Source organism: Perca flavescens, chromosome 8 (assembly GCF_004354835.1).
Source record: "Perca flavescens isolate YP-PL-M2 chromosome 8, PFLA_1.0, whole genome shotgun sequence".
NCBI lineage: Eukaryota > Metazoa > Chordata > Actinopteri > Perciformes > Percidae > Perca > Perca flavescens.
The window spans coordinates 6,374,584-6,389,455 of NC_041338.1; the positions used below are offsets into that span (position 1 = coordinate 6,374,584).

The 14,872-nt window shown below is 39.7% G+C and overlaps 1 protein-coding gene across 1 annotated transcript in view; it reads left to right on the forward strand.

The window, feature by feature from the left end:
* Positions 1 to 9,883: 9,883 nt before the first annotated feature.
* Positions 9,884 to 14,872, forward strand: part of n4bp1 (nedd4 binding protein 1) — a 28,895-nt gene continuing 23,906 nt past the window's right edge. The window contains exon 1 of the mRNA XM_028585453.1: positions 9,884 to 10,403. Within this exon, the coding sequence (XP_028441254.1) occupies positions 10,092 to 10,403 (312 nt within the window). The 5' untranslated portion in view covers positions 9,884 to 10,091. The remainder of the gene's footprint in view (positions 10,404 to 14,872) is intronic.

Here is a 14,872-nt window from a genome sequence, read left to right on the forward strand (position 1 = left end):
AATTCTCAATTTTAACTGGACTGCAAGGGTGCCATACCATGATACCTTATCTAATGATGCTTTCCAGCATGGCATTGTAGATTCTGCAGAGAAAAGTGAAGTCTCTGAGCCAGTCTTGCACACAAATACTCAAGAAAAACTCTATTCTATTTGGCACATCCACACAGTACGATGTAGTTTCATTCAACTACTGCACTGTACTATACATACTTATAGAAGCACACCTGCTCCATTTCACTGTCATTAATGATTACAGGGCCATAGACTCCCACCTCCCTGGGGTAAAAATATAATTTCTTTTTATTAAAAAGGTTTTATTAAAGGACAAATCCGGCGCAAAATGAACCTAGGGGTTAATAACACGTGTACCGAGTTTGACCGTTCTCTGGGATTTACTTTACCCGTGCCCCAACAACTAGTGTTATAAGTTAATTAGCGGTTTGCGATAAAACTGGTCACATTCGATTAGCATGAAAACATATCCCAGAGAACGGTCGAACTCGGTACACGTGTTATTATCATTTTGATCCGGAATTGTCCTTTAACGTTAGAAATGACGTGGTGGTTGTCACACCAGACCTTAAAGGTGGCAATCTCCTTGTGACACATTAAGGAGCAGTTGTCACCACGCAGCAGGCTCAATATAAAGGTACTGTATCTTCTGAAATTTTGATGATGTAATTATTTGGCCGCCTGCTTCTGCAGTAATATGTGTACAGTGTGAAGAGGATGGGGGAGCTCACCCAGCCTTGTGGTGCCCCTGTACAGTAGGGATGTAACGATACACTCAACTCACGATTGGACACAATTCACGATCGATTTTCTCATTTTATTTAACAGAGTGAGCCGCAGACAAATGACTGAAAAACATTCCTTTCATTTTTTACAAACTGTGCAAAACAACATATGTGTCCCTCTTATCAAAAGTGCAACTCAAATTGTATTTTATCTTAACTAACAGAAATGGAGAAAAAAAATAATTAGATTTTTGAAACATATCCCCCATCAAAAAACTAAATAAATACTTTGTAGAAAAAATATCTTCAAATAAACTATGAACACGTGGTGCCATCTGAAGTCAAACAAGTGAAATCAAAAGTAGATTACGCTTTAAATTTGCATTGCAATACGTGTCTTATCTCAATCAATCTTTACACATGTAATGGATTTTTAACCGATTCACGATGCATCATGTGTTTGACCTTAAAAAGGAAGCCATTGATCTTTATCTATTTGGACATGTTTGTTAAGAAATTGTTTAAGGATATATTCAACTAACCACAAGATTACAAGCTTTAGCCCCTATTTACTGTCACCTTGCTGCTGTTGCCTCTAGGCCCTGAGCAGCAGTTATGCATGTCACAGCTTCCTGTAGAAATTGTTACACACAAAGATGGAAAATGTTCTTCAATATGTCAATAATAGGCTGTAATATACCAGTGCTGAATATCACTGACAGTAATTACACTCTGTCATCACATAACAAGAAACATCAGCAGTATATCGTCACTGTCGGGGAAAAAAACCTTGTATCTCCATATTTCTTCAATTCAATTCTTTTTCATAAATGCTCTTGGTCTAACTTTACGTCTGTCTGTGGGTTTTATAAATATTGAAACAGTGACAAGTCGATTTGTATGATTTCGTCTGAGGTAAAAAGCTCAATCAAATATTTTCAAATTAATAATATTGTAGTATATGTAGCATGGTGGTTTATTATTCACATGAAAATAAATTAACTAATGGGTTAGGGACTGTAGGCAAATTATTGGGGTGGGGGACAGACAAATGGGAGAAAGAAGCAAAGCATAAGGAATCTAAGAAAGCAACTTATGCATTATCTGCTTAATGGAATGATAGGCCCAATGGGTCAATAAGAGGACGTGAAATTGCCAAATGTATTATTTTGATTTAAACGTATGGCAAACATAACATATGAGAGAAAACAGCATGTCCTGTTTAGCATGGTAGCATGGTGGTTTTGTATTCACATGAAAACAAATTAACTAATGGGTTAGGGACTGTAGGCAAATTATTGGGGTGGGGGACAGACAAATGGGAGAAAGAAGCAAAGCATAAGGAATCTAAGAAAGCAACTTAAGCATTATCTGCTTAATGGAATGATAGGCCCAATGGGTCAATAAGAGGACGTGAAATTGACAAATGTATTATTTTGATTTAAACGTATGGCAAACATAACATATGAGAGAAAACAGCATGTCCTGTTTATTCCTGCCACTCTCTATTTTTGAACTAGTAAATGAAAGGTTATTTGACTACCACTGTTACAGAATGAATGAGCCGCGGGCACAGACACTTATCATGTCGATGTTGATATATATTGATATAGATCTATTTTTTTAAATATTATTTTTGATCTCTTTTACAACAAATTTAGCAAGAGACAAATTAAATAAAAAATAATAAAAGAACTTCCTCTGCTCACCCTCAGAAATTCAACTATCCTCCATTCAGACTTAATACATAATCCTCCTACTTTTTTGAACCCGCTCTGCCCAACCCTCCCAATAATGTCTGTACAGTCCTCTGATCTGGTCTCAAAACATCTGGCCAAAGAACTACAGTTGAAAATTAGCCGGCTGGCTAACACTGACACATTTACAGAGATGTTGGTTAGGGAAACTACTTTGAGGGGAACAACAATCTTTGACATTGGTCCAGTATTAAGCAAGATCACTGCAGTCTGCAGCGGCGAAACAAGCTACAATGTGAGTTAATAGGGCAATTGTGAAACTTGTATTTACCTTCACAAAAGTGCTCGTTTTGCCACCGACCGGCTCAGATTAATATTCTAAGTGTCTGACAACATTATGTAAAGGATTTCTAAGGAGGTCGACATTTCTGTTGAAGAATAAGATCCTTTTTGTAAACATAAAAACATCCGCAATATTGCGTTCGCTAAACCCACCGGACTCCATGTAAATAAACAGTCATTTAAGCATCGTAAAATGCACTTCATTTAAAGTTGACAGAAACAAAATAAAACTATGAAAAGCCGTTTTGGGTCATCTTTCCACTTTTTCAACCATCACAACTCTAGTTTTGGTTGAAATAAACATAGAGTTTATTGATTTACATGTGAAAATATGTTGGCTCTATACACGCTAAAAGTATTGCTTTTTTAAATGGAGTCTGGTGGGTTTAGCACCAGCAACTTCAGAGCTATTTCTGGTTAAACAGAAAGGTCTCAAAGAGGTTTTAAAGGTCTATCTCGGAAAGGATTCTTAATGTTGTCAGACACCTAGAATATTAATCTGAGCCTGTCAGCTGCAAAACGAGCACTTTTGTGAAGGTAAATACAAGCTGGACATTTGCCCTATCAACTTACATTGTAGCTTGTTTCACTGCTGCCGACTGCAACGATCTCGCTTAATACTGGAGCAACGTCAAAGATTGTTGTTCCCATCAGTCACTTAGACACAAAAACATAGAAAAATAGGGTCCAGGGTTGAAAGAAACGGTAGTTACCCTTTAATGTGTGTCCTTTATAAATAAATGTTTAAGAAATGTTTAGAACTTAGGAAGTGGCAACAAATAATGGCATGGCAACAGGAGCAGAACGGATATATCAAAGTATCAAGTTGACTGTTTTTAATAACTGTATTTTTGAATATTGGCCCTGATGAAGGTCTAATGACTGAAAGTTAGACTTTATTATAAAATACTAGCATTGGAAGTGCATGCGCAGATCCTTCCATTCTCAGTGTTTTTCAATGGTCTTTGAACTTCTTGTACCTTGCCATTATTTCATGAGTGTGATGATCTTTTTAAAAGTGCATACATAATGCAGTTAGATTTTTCAATGAAAAACATTTCAAGCCAACAGGGTCAAATGTTCCCATGGCCCAAATGTTTAAAGAGTGATGGTAAGGGTGGAAACAGGTGGGAGTCGGCCTACTGTAAGTGTAGGTGCAGTCTCAGTAGAGTGATGACGGGCTTCTGGGCTCTGACTGTATTTAGTGGAAAATGTGGTTTTACAATTTTTTGTTGGGATGGCACTTACTAGCGTGGCAAATGCATAGTTTCCCTCACCCTACTACCCTTTCTTTTAAAGTTAGGCTAAGAAACAGCTTTCAAAAATTAGAAATATCACATTTTTCAATTCATAAAATTCATAAGCAATTAAACACCCGTCCTCAATTCAGTAGAAGATTTGACGCATGGTAGGTTGAGTGAGGTGTTTATTTTTAATGGAAGTGTACATCCAGGTTTGGTAGGTATAGTTTCCATGAATGGCTGATTATTTTACAATAGAAAGCTGTTTTTTACGTTACTACTATCTTAGTCTATATCCATGACGTTCCACTTCTGGGATTGTTCAGGTGACGCCGGAAATTCCGCTGTGCGATGTCTTTCATTTCGGCTGGATGTCCGTTACCGTCCACTTTCTTTGTTTTGGAATTTAAACACCGGTGGATTCATGAGGACTATGGTTAACTGCTCCTCAGATCTCTGCAGGGTAAATCCAGACAGCTAGCTAGACTATCTGTCCAATCTGAGTTTTCTGTTGCACGACTAAAACAACTTTTTTAACGAAAAGAAAGTTCCTTCCCGAGGCTATTTTGCAGAAGCACCGTTGCTCAAGACAATTGTGATTGGTTTAAAGAAATGCCAATAAACCAGAACACGTTTTTCTCCCATCCTGGAATGCTATGTGAACTATAGGGATGCACTGAATCCAGGATTTGGCTTCAGATTCGGACGAATATTGGGCTTTGTGACGGGACTTCGAATTTTTTCCACCGAATCGAACCCTACGCATGCACTACGCGCGCAACGCTGGTAGACGTAATGATGCCGCCATTGATTACGGGAAGGTGTTTACGTAGGTGGACCGTTGAATGCAGTAGACTGTGAGAAAGTGAAAATGGAACTCGTGAGCAGAAAAAGTGTTGTTTGGCAGTACTTCCAGTCAAAAGAAGGCCATTCAAGTTGAGCTACATGTTCAATTTGCAATGCCGATTTGTCTGGTGGTGCATGGCGAGGACCCTAAACAATACACAACATTGCCGCTGTTAAAACATTTGCGTATGAAACAGCCGAAAGAATAGGAGTTGTACACAAAGGAATCTACAGACAGCAGCCAAAATGCAGCAACTTCAGGTACGTCAAAGGAAGGACAGTCACAGCTAAAAACTTGTGTTAACCATTTGTTTACTTCATGAATGTGTTTACTGTGTTAATGGACTGAGGATGGGAGTAGGAGTCGATATTCGGTTTCGGCAGAATCTTAGCCAGTGGATTCGGTATTCGGCCGAAACCCAAAAATCTGGATTTGGTGCATCCCTAGTGGACTAGCCAGACCCTCCTCCACAACGCTGGGGAGGAAGGTCTGGCAAGGCGAGACTTCTACTATCATAACATCTTCTTCCAGTTTCATCGTCCAAAGTGCTTAATTTCAAATTCACTTTTGCTTACTTCTTCAGAGTACATACTGTCTGATAACAAGGGCCACATTTATCATTCTTGCTTGTCAAAACAAAAAGGGAATGATCCCAGAAGGGGAGATGGGAGAACACAGGACGAGTTTATATGAAAAATGGTGTCTTAGGTTTTAGAGCTGCAAAATTGCTATAGTAGCATCTTTAAATTGGTACAGAATTAATGACCATTTCTGGCAGCTGTACAGTTCAAAAAAAGTATTCCATATAAAATGTCATCACTTGGCTTCTGTTTCTGTTTCAATCTTCTAAACGTTGAAAATGTACTGCTGCTTGTTTGCTTTGTAAGCTGTGAAACGTGTTACAAGAAGTTACCATCATAAAATGTGTGAATAAATGTGTAAATAATTATACTGATTTCATGTCAGTTTTCTTGGGGTGTCTCCATCACCATTTACATTAATCAATCAATCAAACTTTATTTATAGAGCCCTTTAAAACAACCGACATTGACCAAAGTGCTGTACAGAAGAAGTCATAAAGTACATAACTCACACAGGCATAACATACAAACAGAAAACATTAATATACCATCAATAAACACATGGATATCAATGTCATCTCACATTTACATACTGACAATGGTAAAATAGCACGTCTTGTAATACTTTGAATTGACATCTTGACTTCGGCTTTTGATTCGGTATGTCAGGTACTGCACAAACTTCTCCAAAACAAATTCAAGATTTTACCATTTTTGATTCATGTTTATGATCATTAAAACTGACTTGAGAAACACAGCACCGCACGTATGAACATTGTACATTAAGATTTCAGTATGTGTCCAGAGTTTGACGTGAAACATATGCATGCATGCATATACTGCATTAACAAAATGAATGTTCCTTTGCTACTGCTTTAGATGACATCAGTGTGTGTGTGTGTGTGTGTGTGTGTGTGTGTGTGTGTGTGTGTGTGTGTGTGTGTGTGTGTGTGTGTGTGTGTGTGTGTGTGTGTGTGTGTGTGTGTGTGTGTGTGTGTGTGTGTGTGTGTGTGGGTGTGTGTCTGGGCATTAGGCATTTGGCTTGCAGATGTGCTCAGTCAGTTTTGACAGATTTTGCACCAAACCTAATGAGAAAACATTTCATTTTAATGCCAACTGAACTGAAAACACTTTATTACAAAGTGCATAGTGTTTGACCACCATTTAAATGTCAAGACCACAAACAGACAAAAGCTACAAGTGACCGAAATGAATTAGTTGAGAGTTCAGTTGTCGGCAGTCAGAGAAGCAAATATAATGTACTGATAAATTACAATATATATTTTTTTGTTCTATCATTATGATAAATGTCAGCATTTACAGTAAGGGTTTGCCATTGTATTGTCTCATCACATGATCAAATGGAGACTTGACATTAGACAACATCAACATACATATTACACACACAATATACAAAAGAAAATAATAAATCATTCATTTCAAGGGTGCAAAATTGTCACCTTTCAGCGAAAAGACGCTGATTTGCATACAGTTACAATAATAAAAGTAATTTTGTTCTTGCTTCACATTTCTGTGTTTTGCCGATTGACAATAAAAGGAATCTTAAATCTTTGAGCTCTGACCTAAAAACAGCATGTGTCCCTGTCAGTGTCACTTCACCACCATGTTGGCTACACCCATCTGCACACTGTTGGTCTGAAGGGGAGGGAATAAGGAAATGTGTGGACAGAGTGGAGCTTGCTGTGTTTGAGAGCAGGGAGAGGAGGGAGGGGGGTTATCCAGCTTTGCTTCATTCCTTCAAGAGGAGCGCTTTGAGAGAGATACTGGGTGTGTTGCAATGCCCAAACTACCATTAGTATAATTTTGTTTGTCCCGAAACATGCATAAAATGCATTTTGCCAAAAGTATGTCCTAATGCATCCAGTCGCATTTTGCAGTATGCAAGCCAGCGTGCTTTTCTGACCCACAATCCTCTTTGCAGCATATCTGAGCAAGAAGCTTAAATTCAAGGTACAATGTTATCAGAAACTTCTATGTCCCACGTGTATGTAGACTGTACTGCAGGCAACAGCACAAAGGCTTTGTAAGAGCAGCTGCATATTGTACTAAAAGTAAAAAAGAAAGAGTATGCGATAAGGAACGCAGCAACACTTGTTTACAATAGAGCTCATTTGTCATTTAAAAACTCTGCTTACTTCAACTTTTAGGAGGTAAAGTCTCCTTAGAATTAGAGGGTTTGGAGACAGCTCCCCAGTTATGAAGCTCAGCGCAAATTCTTTCAGGAAGACTTATAAATAACTTCAATCACCACTATCTCTTCCTAAAACTATTCAGCTGTTAAGAGGTGTTCACTTTTCAGTAAACCAACCAGAAGTGGCCACAAAATTCATGATCCAGTCATAGCATGACATCCTGCTTTAAATGTCTTCTCTCCTTGCTATCAGCTGTCATTTCCGGCAAACGTGTAACCCTCCTCCTCCCCTTCCACCTCTGGTCATTGGCATCCTGAGTCCCTTTTTCGGCAGACTGCTCCTTAGTTCGGTCTCCGGGTTCCTTCTCCACCATCACCAGTGTCTAGGCTCAATCATGGGGGGAATATGTCTGGCTTCTCTACCCCTTTAAAATATTTTTAACAATGGAGTTTAATCCCCAAAGACTCTGTACATTTCATATTATGCATATGTACAATAAATATTTGCATATCTGCAACCAAGTCTCTCCTGATTGAATTCAAAGTGACCGAGTTGTCCTTTTATTGAATTTAAAATGCTCTACATGTGATCTGTTGATGATGTTAATAACCAACAGACTGTAGATGATCTGTAATCTGAATGGATTTAGACTTTCTGACTTCTCAGACTGATATCAAGAAGTAGCGTATGTATGACACGCCAATCCGTATGCCAGTATTGTGATGTTCTCAAGACGCATAATCATTTTTTAGCGTGTTTATCAACGCCGTTTGGCCTCCATTGACTTACATTACCTTGCGATTGCGCGTCAATTTACGCCGTAGCGAGTAGTATGAAAGCCCGAAAATCCGCGTAGGGAGGTTGGTTGGGGTGGTGGATGGGTCAAACAACACAGGACTTTCACCCAGGAAACAGGGGATCGTGTCACGTTTTCCTAAACCCAACCGTCCCGTTCTTCTTTTCCTAAACCCAACCCGTTCACCATGATGCTAATTCCTCAAGCCGTCTCTCCTGCTCCGTCTCTGTGTCGCTCTTACCTTGTTGCCCCTGGCAACCAATAGCGTAGGATCCCAAAATGGTGGGCGGGCTCAGACACCTCCCAAATTGTCACGTGACAGCAAGCTACCATGACGTATGTCCTCATTCTCAATACGGCGTAGACATACACGCGGATAGCTCAAAATGCAAAGTGCTGTATACGGTAGACATACACGCAGCGTAGACATATACGTGGATAGCTCAAAATGCGTACAGATAAAACGCCACTTGGCTTTAGAAAGTGGCGTGTATGTTTACGCGAAGTCATGATGTCACGTTGGACTTCTAAACGTAACCATCAGCCACACATTTGTTCTGTACAGAATAAGAGTAATTTAACCCACAGTGCCCCAACCTCAATCTACACAATTGAACTGAGTCCTTATGGGAAAGAGATGTAGGCTACAGAAACATATGTTCCTAACTTCAGATTGTATAACAAAGTAGTGTCTACCCCTGACTTCTTTTTCCCACCCTCACCCACCATTCCTTTGTTACACCCTCTTTAAATTCTTTCTCTCAGTTCCACTCTCCCCAATTATTCAACAATCAAGATACTTTATTGTCATTGTATGAACACAACGGAATTTCGTGTGTAGCAGTAGTAAATAAATAATAAAAACAATGCTGTGGATATCTACTTCTCTTCTCTCCTTTACAATGAGGTCCAACTGCTCGAGTACTACTTCTTCTTCTCTTGTTTAATGGCAGATTGCAAACAACTTTTAGGTGCACACCGCCACTGCTGAGAAATTCTTCCAATGCCGCAGATAAGCCATAAGCCTCTCTTATTTTTTTGCAGTTTTAGTTTTTTTAATTATTAGTAAAGAACATAGGTACAACGCCAATATACAAAAAGTCAATACCAGAGGTGCATATACAGAAAAAAATATATGTAGAAAATAAATAAAAAGGTAAACAAATAAATAAATAAAAAATAGTTACATTAAGTCAAATGTATCATCGGTACATGAGAAAATCAAACACAATTCCAGTCTTATTCTTAATGTCTCTTATAGTGTATTGGTGCAGTTCTTGAAAAAAGTGTTCAAAGTTTGGTTTGGAGTCCGCCCATTTCTTCTTGTGAATGTGGAATTTCCCCAATAACAAGATTAATTGAACAAAATAGACAACATCTTTGTCCATCTCATTGTCTTCAAAACAAAATAAGCCTTACTTAACAACATCCATGCCATAATAAGCTATAAGCACGCTTAACTGTCGTGTTTTGATGACGTAATCACTGGGACTTTCCGGATACGTCACTCGGGGCTTCCGAGTTATTAAGCTAGCTCTACCTCTGTGTTCATGTCGTTTGACACTGTAAACGTCGCCTCGTTGCTCTGGAGTAAACACCAAAAGAGACCATGAAAACGCCAAAGGAGCCTAACAGTGCCGAAAGGTTTGAATATTGAGACGTTGTTGTCTGGAGCGACGGTAGGACCGAGAAGCGGAATGTCAACAACGCGGCCCCTCCTCGGAATGAGACGAGTCACCGAGCTAGCGTGCCCGGAGCAGCCGACCAATAGGCTCCCTGCGTCAGCCGGGAAGCAGCAGCCAGAGACCCCTACCGTGGACGAGTTTACAGTGCTAGAGGATAAAGAAGATGACCTGAAATGTGCCAAGCCTCGAGTGGAGCAGGTTTTTAAAGTCACGTTCACCATTATCGGTCTGTTGGACCACACGGGACAGCCGCACGGTAGCAAAACATCACGGCAGATATGGCTGCAGCTCAGGGGAAACCGAGACGACGTGTCAAAGGCAAAGGTGAGGTCCTGTGCTGTTTCACTTGCATTTGCTATCGATACACCAACAGTCAAGAGTGACGGAGTTGTTTTTATCAAAGATAAAAGATAAGATTGGCTCTATCGCTCCTTGTCTGCCTGTTTGTGGCTGATGAACAGGTGTATCAGGCACCTGTCTCTGCTGTTTTACTGTATCACACGTCTCCGCAGCATACTATTACTTTACTTTTATAACGTAGCTAGGAGAAGTAATCGTATTGACTTAGATATGGCCTACATATTTCACATACATATTTCATATTTATTTTTGTGTTCCTGGTCTATAAAGTCTGTGACGCAAAGTTAACTTTGCCGAAGTTGTTGTGGCCTAGATATACAGTTAAACAATGAATAGCCCTTTCTTCTTAGCCACCACATCCGCACTACAAACGGCGTTTTCAGAGACATAATATCACCCACCATAATTTAGATCAGATGTCCTATGAAAACAACAGCAGTCATAACGTTCCCAATATATCACCACACTATTGACATTGTGGTATAGTCAAAAAATGTCATGACATTTGATTCTCTCATTGTGTTGTCGGCCTGAGAGTTGTCACTGGCTAACAGTTAACAAAGAAGTCCCCAAATGATCATGAACACACTCACACACATATATCACCTATAGACATAGACAGATCATTTAAATTTCCAGATTATTGTTAGTTCATGTGGTTGTACTGCACATTTAAATATCTAGGCATATTTACATGTTGCGGTTATTTGTGTTAAAAAAGCTCAGACTCTGTGCAGTTTGTATTTTATAGTTTATACAATTATTTGAAACAAAACTGTAAAAAAATGTATTAACAAATTGGAGGCTAAATCGCAATACAGTACAATCAAAATAAGAGTGGTATCTCATTACATTTAGTCTGAGTAGGAAACATAATGTATCAACAAATCACAATATATTGCTGTATTTTAATTTTTTTGGGTTAGGTTTCTCTCTATCATAGATATGAAACATATCAAGGACGATGTATTGTGCAAGTATTAGTTACACAACCCTTACTTCAAAAAAAAAAATTATGGGAAGCTTGTGGTTGCTGAAGTAGCCTACAGTAGAATTGTATCTGACATTAAGATACATATGAACGGGCGTCTGGATAGCTCAGTTGGTAGAGCGGGCGCCCATATATAGAGGTTTACTCCTCGACGCAGCGGGCCGGGTTCAACTCCGACCTGCGGCCCATTGCTGCATGTCATTCCGTCCTCTCTTTCCCCCCTTTCATGTCTTGTCAAGGCCGAAAATGCCATAAAAAATTATCTTAAAAAAAAAGATACATGAACTGGTGTTTACAATAGTTATCTGTCATGTAGGCTATGCAATATTGCTTTATGTCTTCATTTGTGCATCATACACCTAAAGGGGTGATAGAATGATTATATAGGGTAATTTACAATGTTCCTTAAGGTCTCCTAATGGGGTATGTAACATTGGTTGGGCTGAAAATTGCCCGAATGCTATTTTATTGGGCCCTTAACTACCCTGTGAATATGGCTCTATTTGGAACAAGAGCCTTTTTTCCAAATATGGTATGCTCATGAATATGAGCTGCGCGCTGATTGGTTTGAGCAAACTACATAGAAACACATGGGAGACTCGACAGCAGGTCTCATATTTCAGACACTGCAAAGTTATACATTATTTGTCGGGCTATTTCATTATTAAATTCACTTCTGAGACTTTTTTAAGCGAGAAATCAACTATATAAAGCTCCAATATGGGCCGTTGTACGAAAATTGATGGCCAATTGCAAATTTGGTAAGACTGTGTGTCGGATATCAGCGCCGGTGCTGCCTGTGTTGCTGCATTGCCACCCAGCCTGCCTTCCTTCACAGACCCCGGCCTGCTATGAGGTACTTGGAGCTCCGTCACGACTGGCAGCCCACAGCACTCCATACCATAAGTCACCGTCTTTTGGGCTAATGGACAACCAAATGCTGCTGCCCTGACAGAGCTCCAGGACCTGCAACTCCCCTCTTACTGCTAGCTAAATGGCCCGTGTGTGAGAGCGCGGTCAGCGAGCTTGTTACACCAGCAATCTCTTACCACATGTCACGCCACTTATACAACATCTACCTAAATGTCTTATAAAGCTAACAACCTTGTCCGATTTCAAATTAATGAATATTTGTGAAGACTAGCTAGGTGTTTCGTTAGCTGCGACTGTCCCTTCAATCCTAGCTAGCTATGTGTAGCTACAAATCACGGATAGTTAGCTTCATTTTCTGCGTAATTCGAGTATATTTACAGTTTGAATTTCATCACGCCACGTATACAACATCTAACTAAATGTTTTATAAAGCTAACAACGGTGTCCGATTTCAAGTTAATGAATATTTGTGATGACTAGCTAGGTGTTTCGTTAGCTGCGGCTGTCCCTTCAATTCTAGCTATATGTAGCTACAGGCCACGGATAGTTTCATTTTCGGCGTAATTCAAGTATATTTACAGTTTGAATTTAGTCACGCCACGTATACAACATCTAACTAAATGTCTTATAAAGCTAACAACGGTGTCCGATTTCAAGTTAATGCATATTTGTGAATTTCAGAGGAATTCTAAGAGGAGGCTAGCTAGCTCTCATTGATAGAGCTACATCCAGCCACAGGCTCTATCAATGAGACTCGCGGACAAGCAGCGTTTTTTTCCCCAATCGTTTGTTTAAGTAACTCAACACATTATAATTACACACATTATAAAATTAACTGAAACCTGTGGTAAGAGAATGCTGGTGTAACAAGCTCGCTGACCACGCTCTCACTCACATACACCGGGCATTTAGCTAGCAGGAAGAGGGGAGTTACAGGCCCTGGAGCTCTGTCAGAGCAGCGGGGTTTGGTAGTCCATTAGCCCAAAAACGGTGACTTTGCGCGGGTATGGAGTGCTGTGGGCTGCCAGCCTAACAGAGCTCAATCAAGCTCACAGCAGGCCGGTGTCTGTTAAGGAAGGCAGGCCAGGCGGCGAGGCAACAACGAAGGCAGCACCGGCGCTGAACTCCGACACACAGGCGGACAAAATTTGCAATTAGCCATCCATTTTCGTAAAGCAGCCCATATTTGAGCTTTACATAGTTGATTTCTCACATAAAAAAAGTTTCAGAAGTGAATTTTGTAATGGAATAGCAGAGATCTGAGTGACCTAGATTCAGAAGACTACCTGATCTCAGGTCAGTTGTGTAGCCTATGTAAATGTTGGGGCGTGACCGTTCTCTTAATACACCCATGGGCGTGACAAAGTTACAGGTCTTGGGAGGTTGACGTCAACTTCCAGCTTTGTTGAGATTCCCCAGTTTTCAGCGGCAGTTTAAAAATATGAGATTTTCATAGTAAAGGGGTGTCAATGGGATTTTGAGCTTCTATGTATGTCCTATTTAACCACCCAACTGTTGTTATTCAACTATGACAGGGTAAAATCGGTTTTGCGTTCTATCACCCCTTTAATTTCGTCTTTTTTTTTTTAAAGGAATAATCAAATCATCATGAAATAGATTGCATTGCATTCGTTAATTTTCCCGAGAGCCATCTCAAGTCGCTTCAAAGGTTTCTTTGGGGCTTCCTTGTCTACTTTGGTTCAGAACCATCACATTTGACATTAAACTTATAGGACAATGTGGCAGCACTGCTAATAAAATCATGCTCAGTGTGACTAAATCACATCATCTGACACAAAAATCCACTCAAAACACAAGCGATCAATTTAAAAGGCACCTGGTTCTGTGATGCATTTAGACATTTTACACTACACGTATGCAAAATAGCTGTTAGCATCTGTAGAATTTATTTATTCCGGTGTGATTTCCCATACAACAGCATCTGTCACACTTCTGCATCTTGTGTCATGACACAAGATGCAACTTACACACTAAAGAGAGACTCATGAGTCTCTCTTTGTGTAAGTTGTTCCCCCTATAACCAGCTGTTCCAAGCTCTGCCAGTCAACCCGAAAGTGTGATGTGGAAACAGTAATTTTAATATCACGCTGTTCAGCTCATGATAAGGATGACAAAGGAGTCATAAATGGCTCCCTGCATAACCATACTATGTTGGCGCTTCCTCTAGGTTGGGAAATCACTGCCGTTATTCCCATAACAACCTTTCTTGTAATGTAGTTTCACAAGTTTTCATTTAACTTTTAACCACAAGTTATTTTCATGGTTACTTTCTCTTTCAACAATCCGCCACAGTTTTGAAGCTGCTTCTGCCTGTTTTTGACTGACTGTATTTAGTTAAATTGAGAAAAAAAAATTCGATGTCTGGCAGCCAAGTATTTGCTTCTTATATTTGAATGCCATATTTTGCTTTGTAGTGAATTTTGGATTTGACTAAATTGACGGATATTGATGAAAGTAGCTTTTAGGTCTCAGACTCAGAGGCCCCTGTGGTAAATATGACACTACTGAAAGGAAAAGTATGTTTTCAGATTAGTTTTCTGTCCAGTCA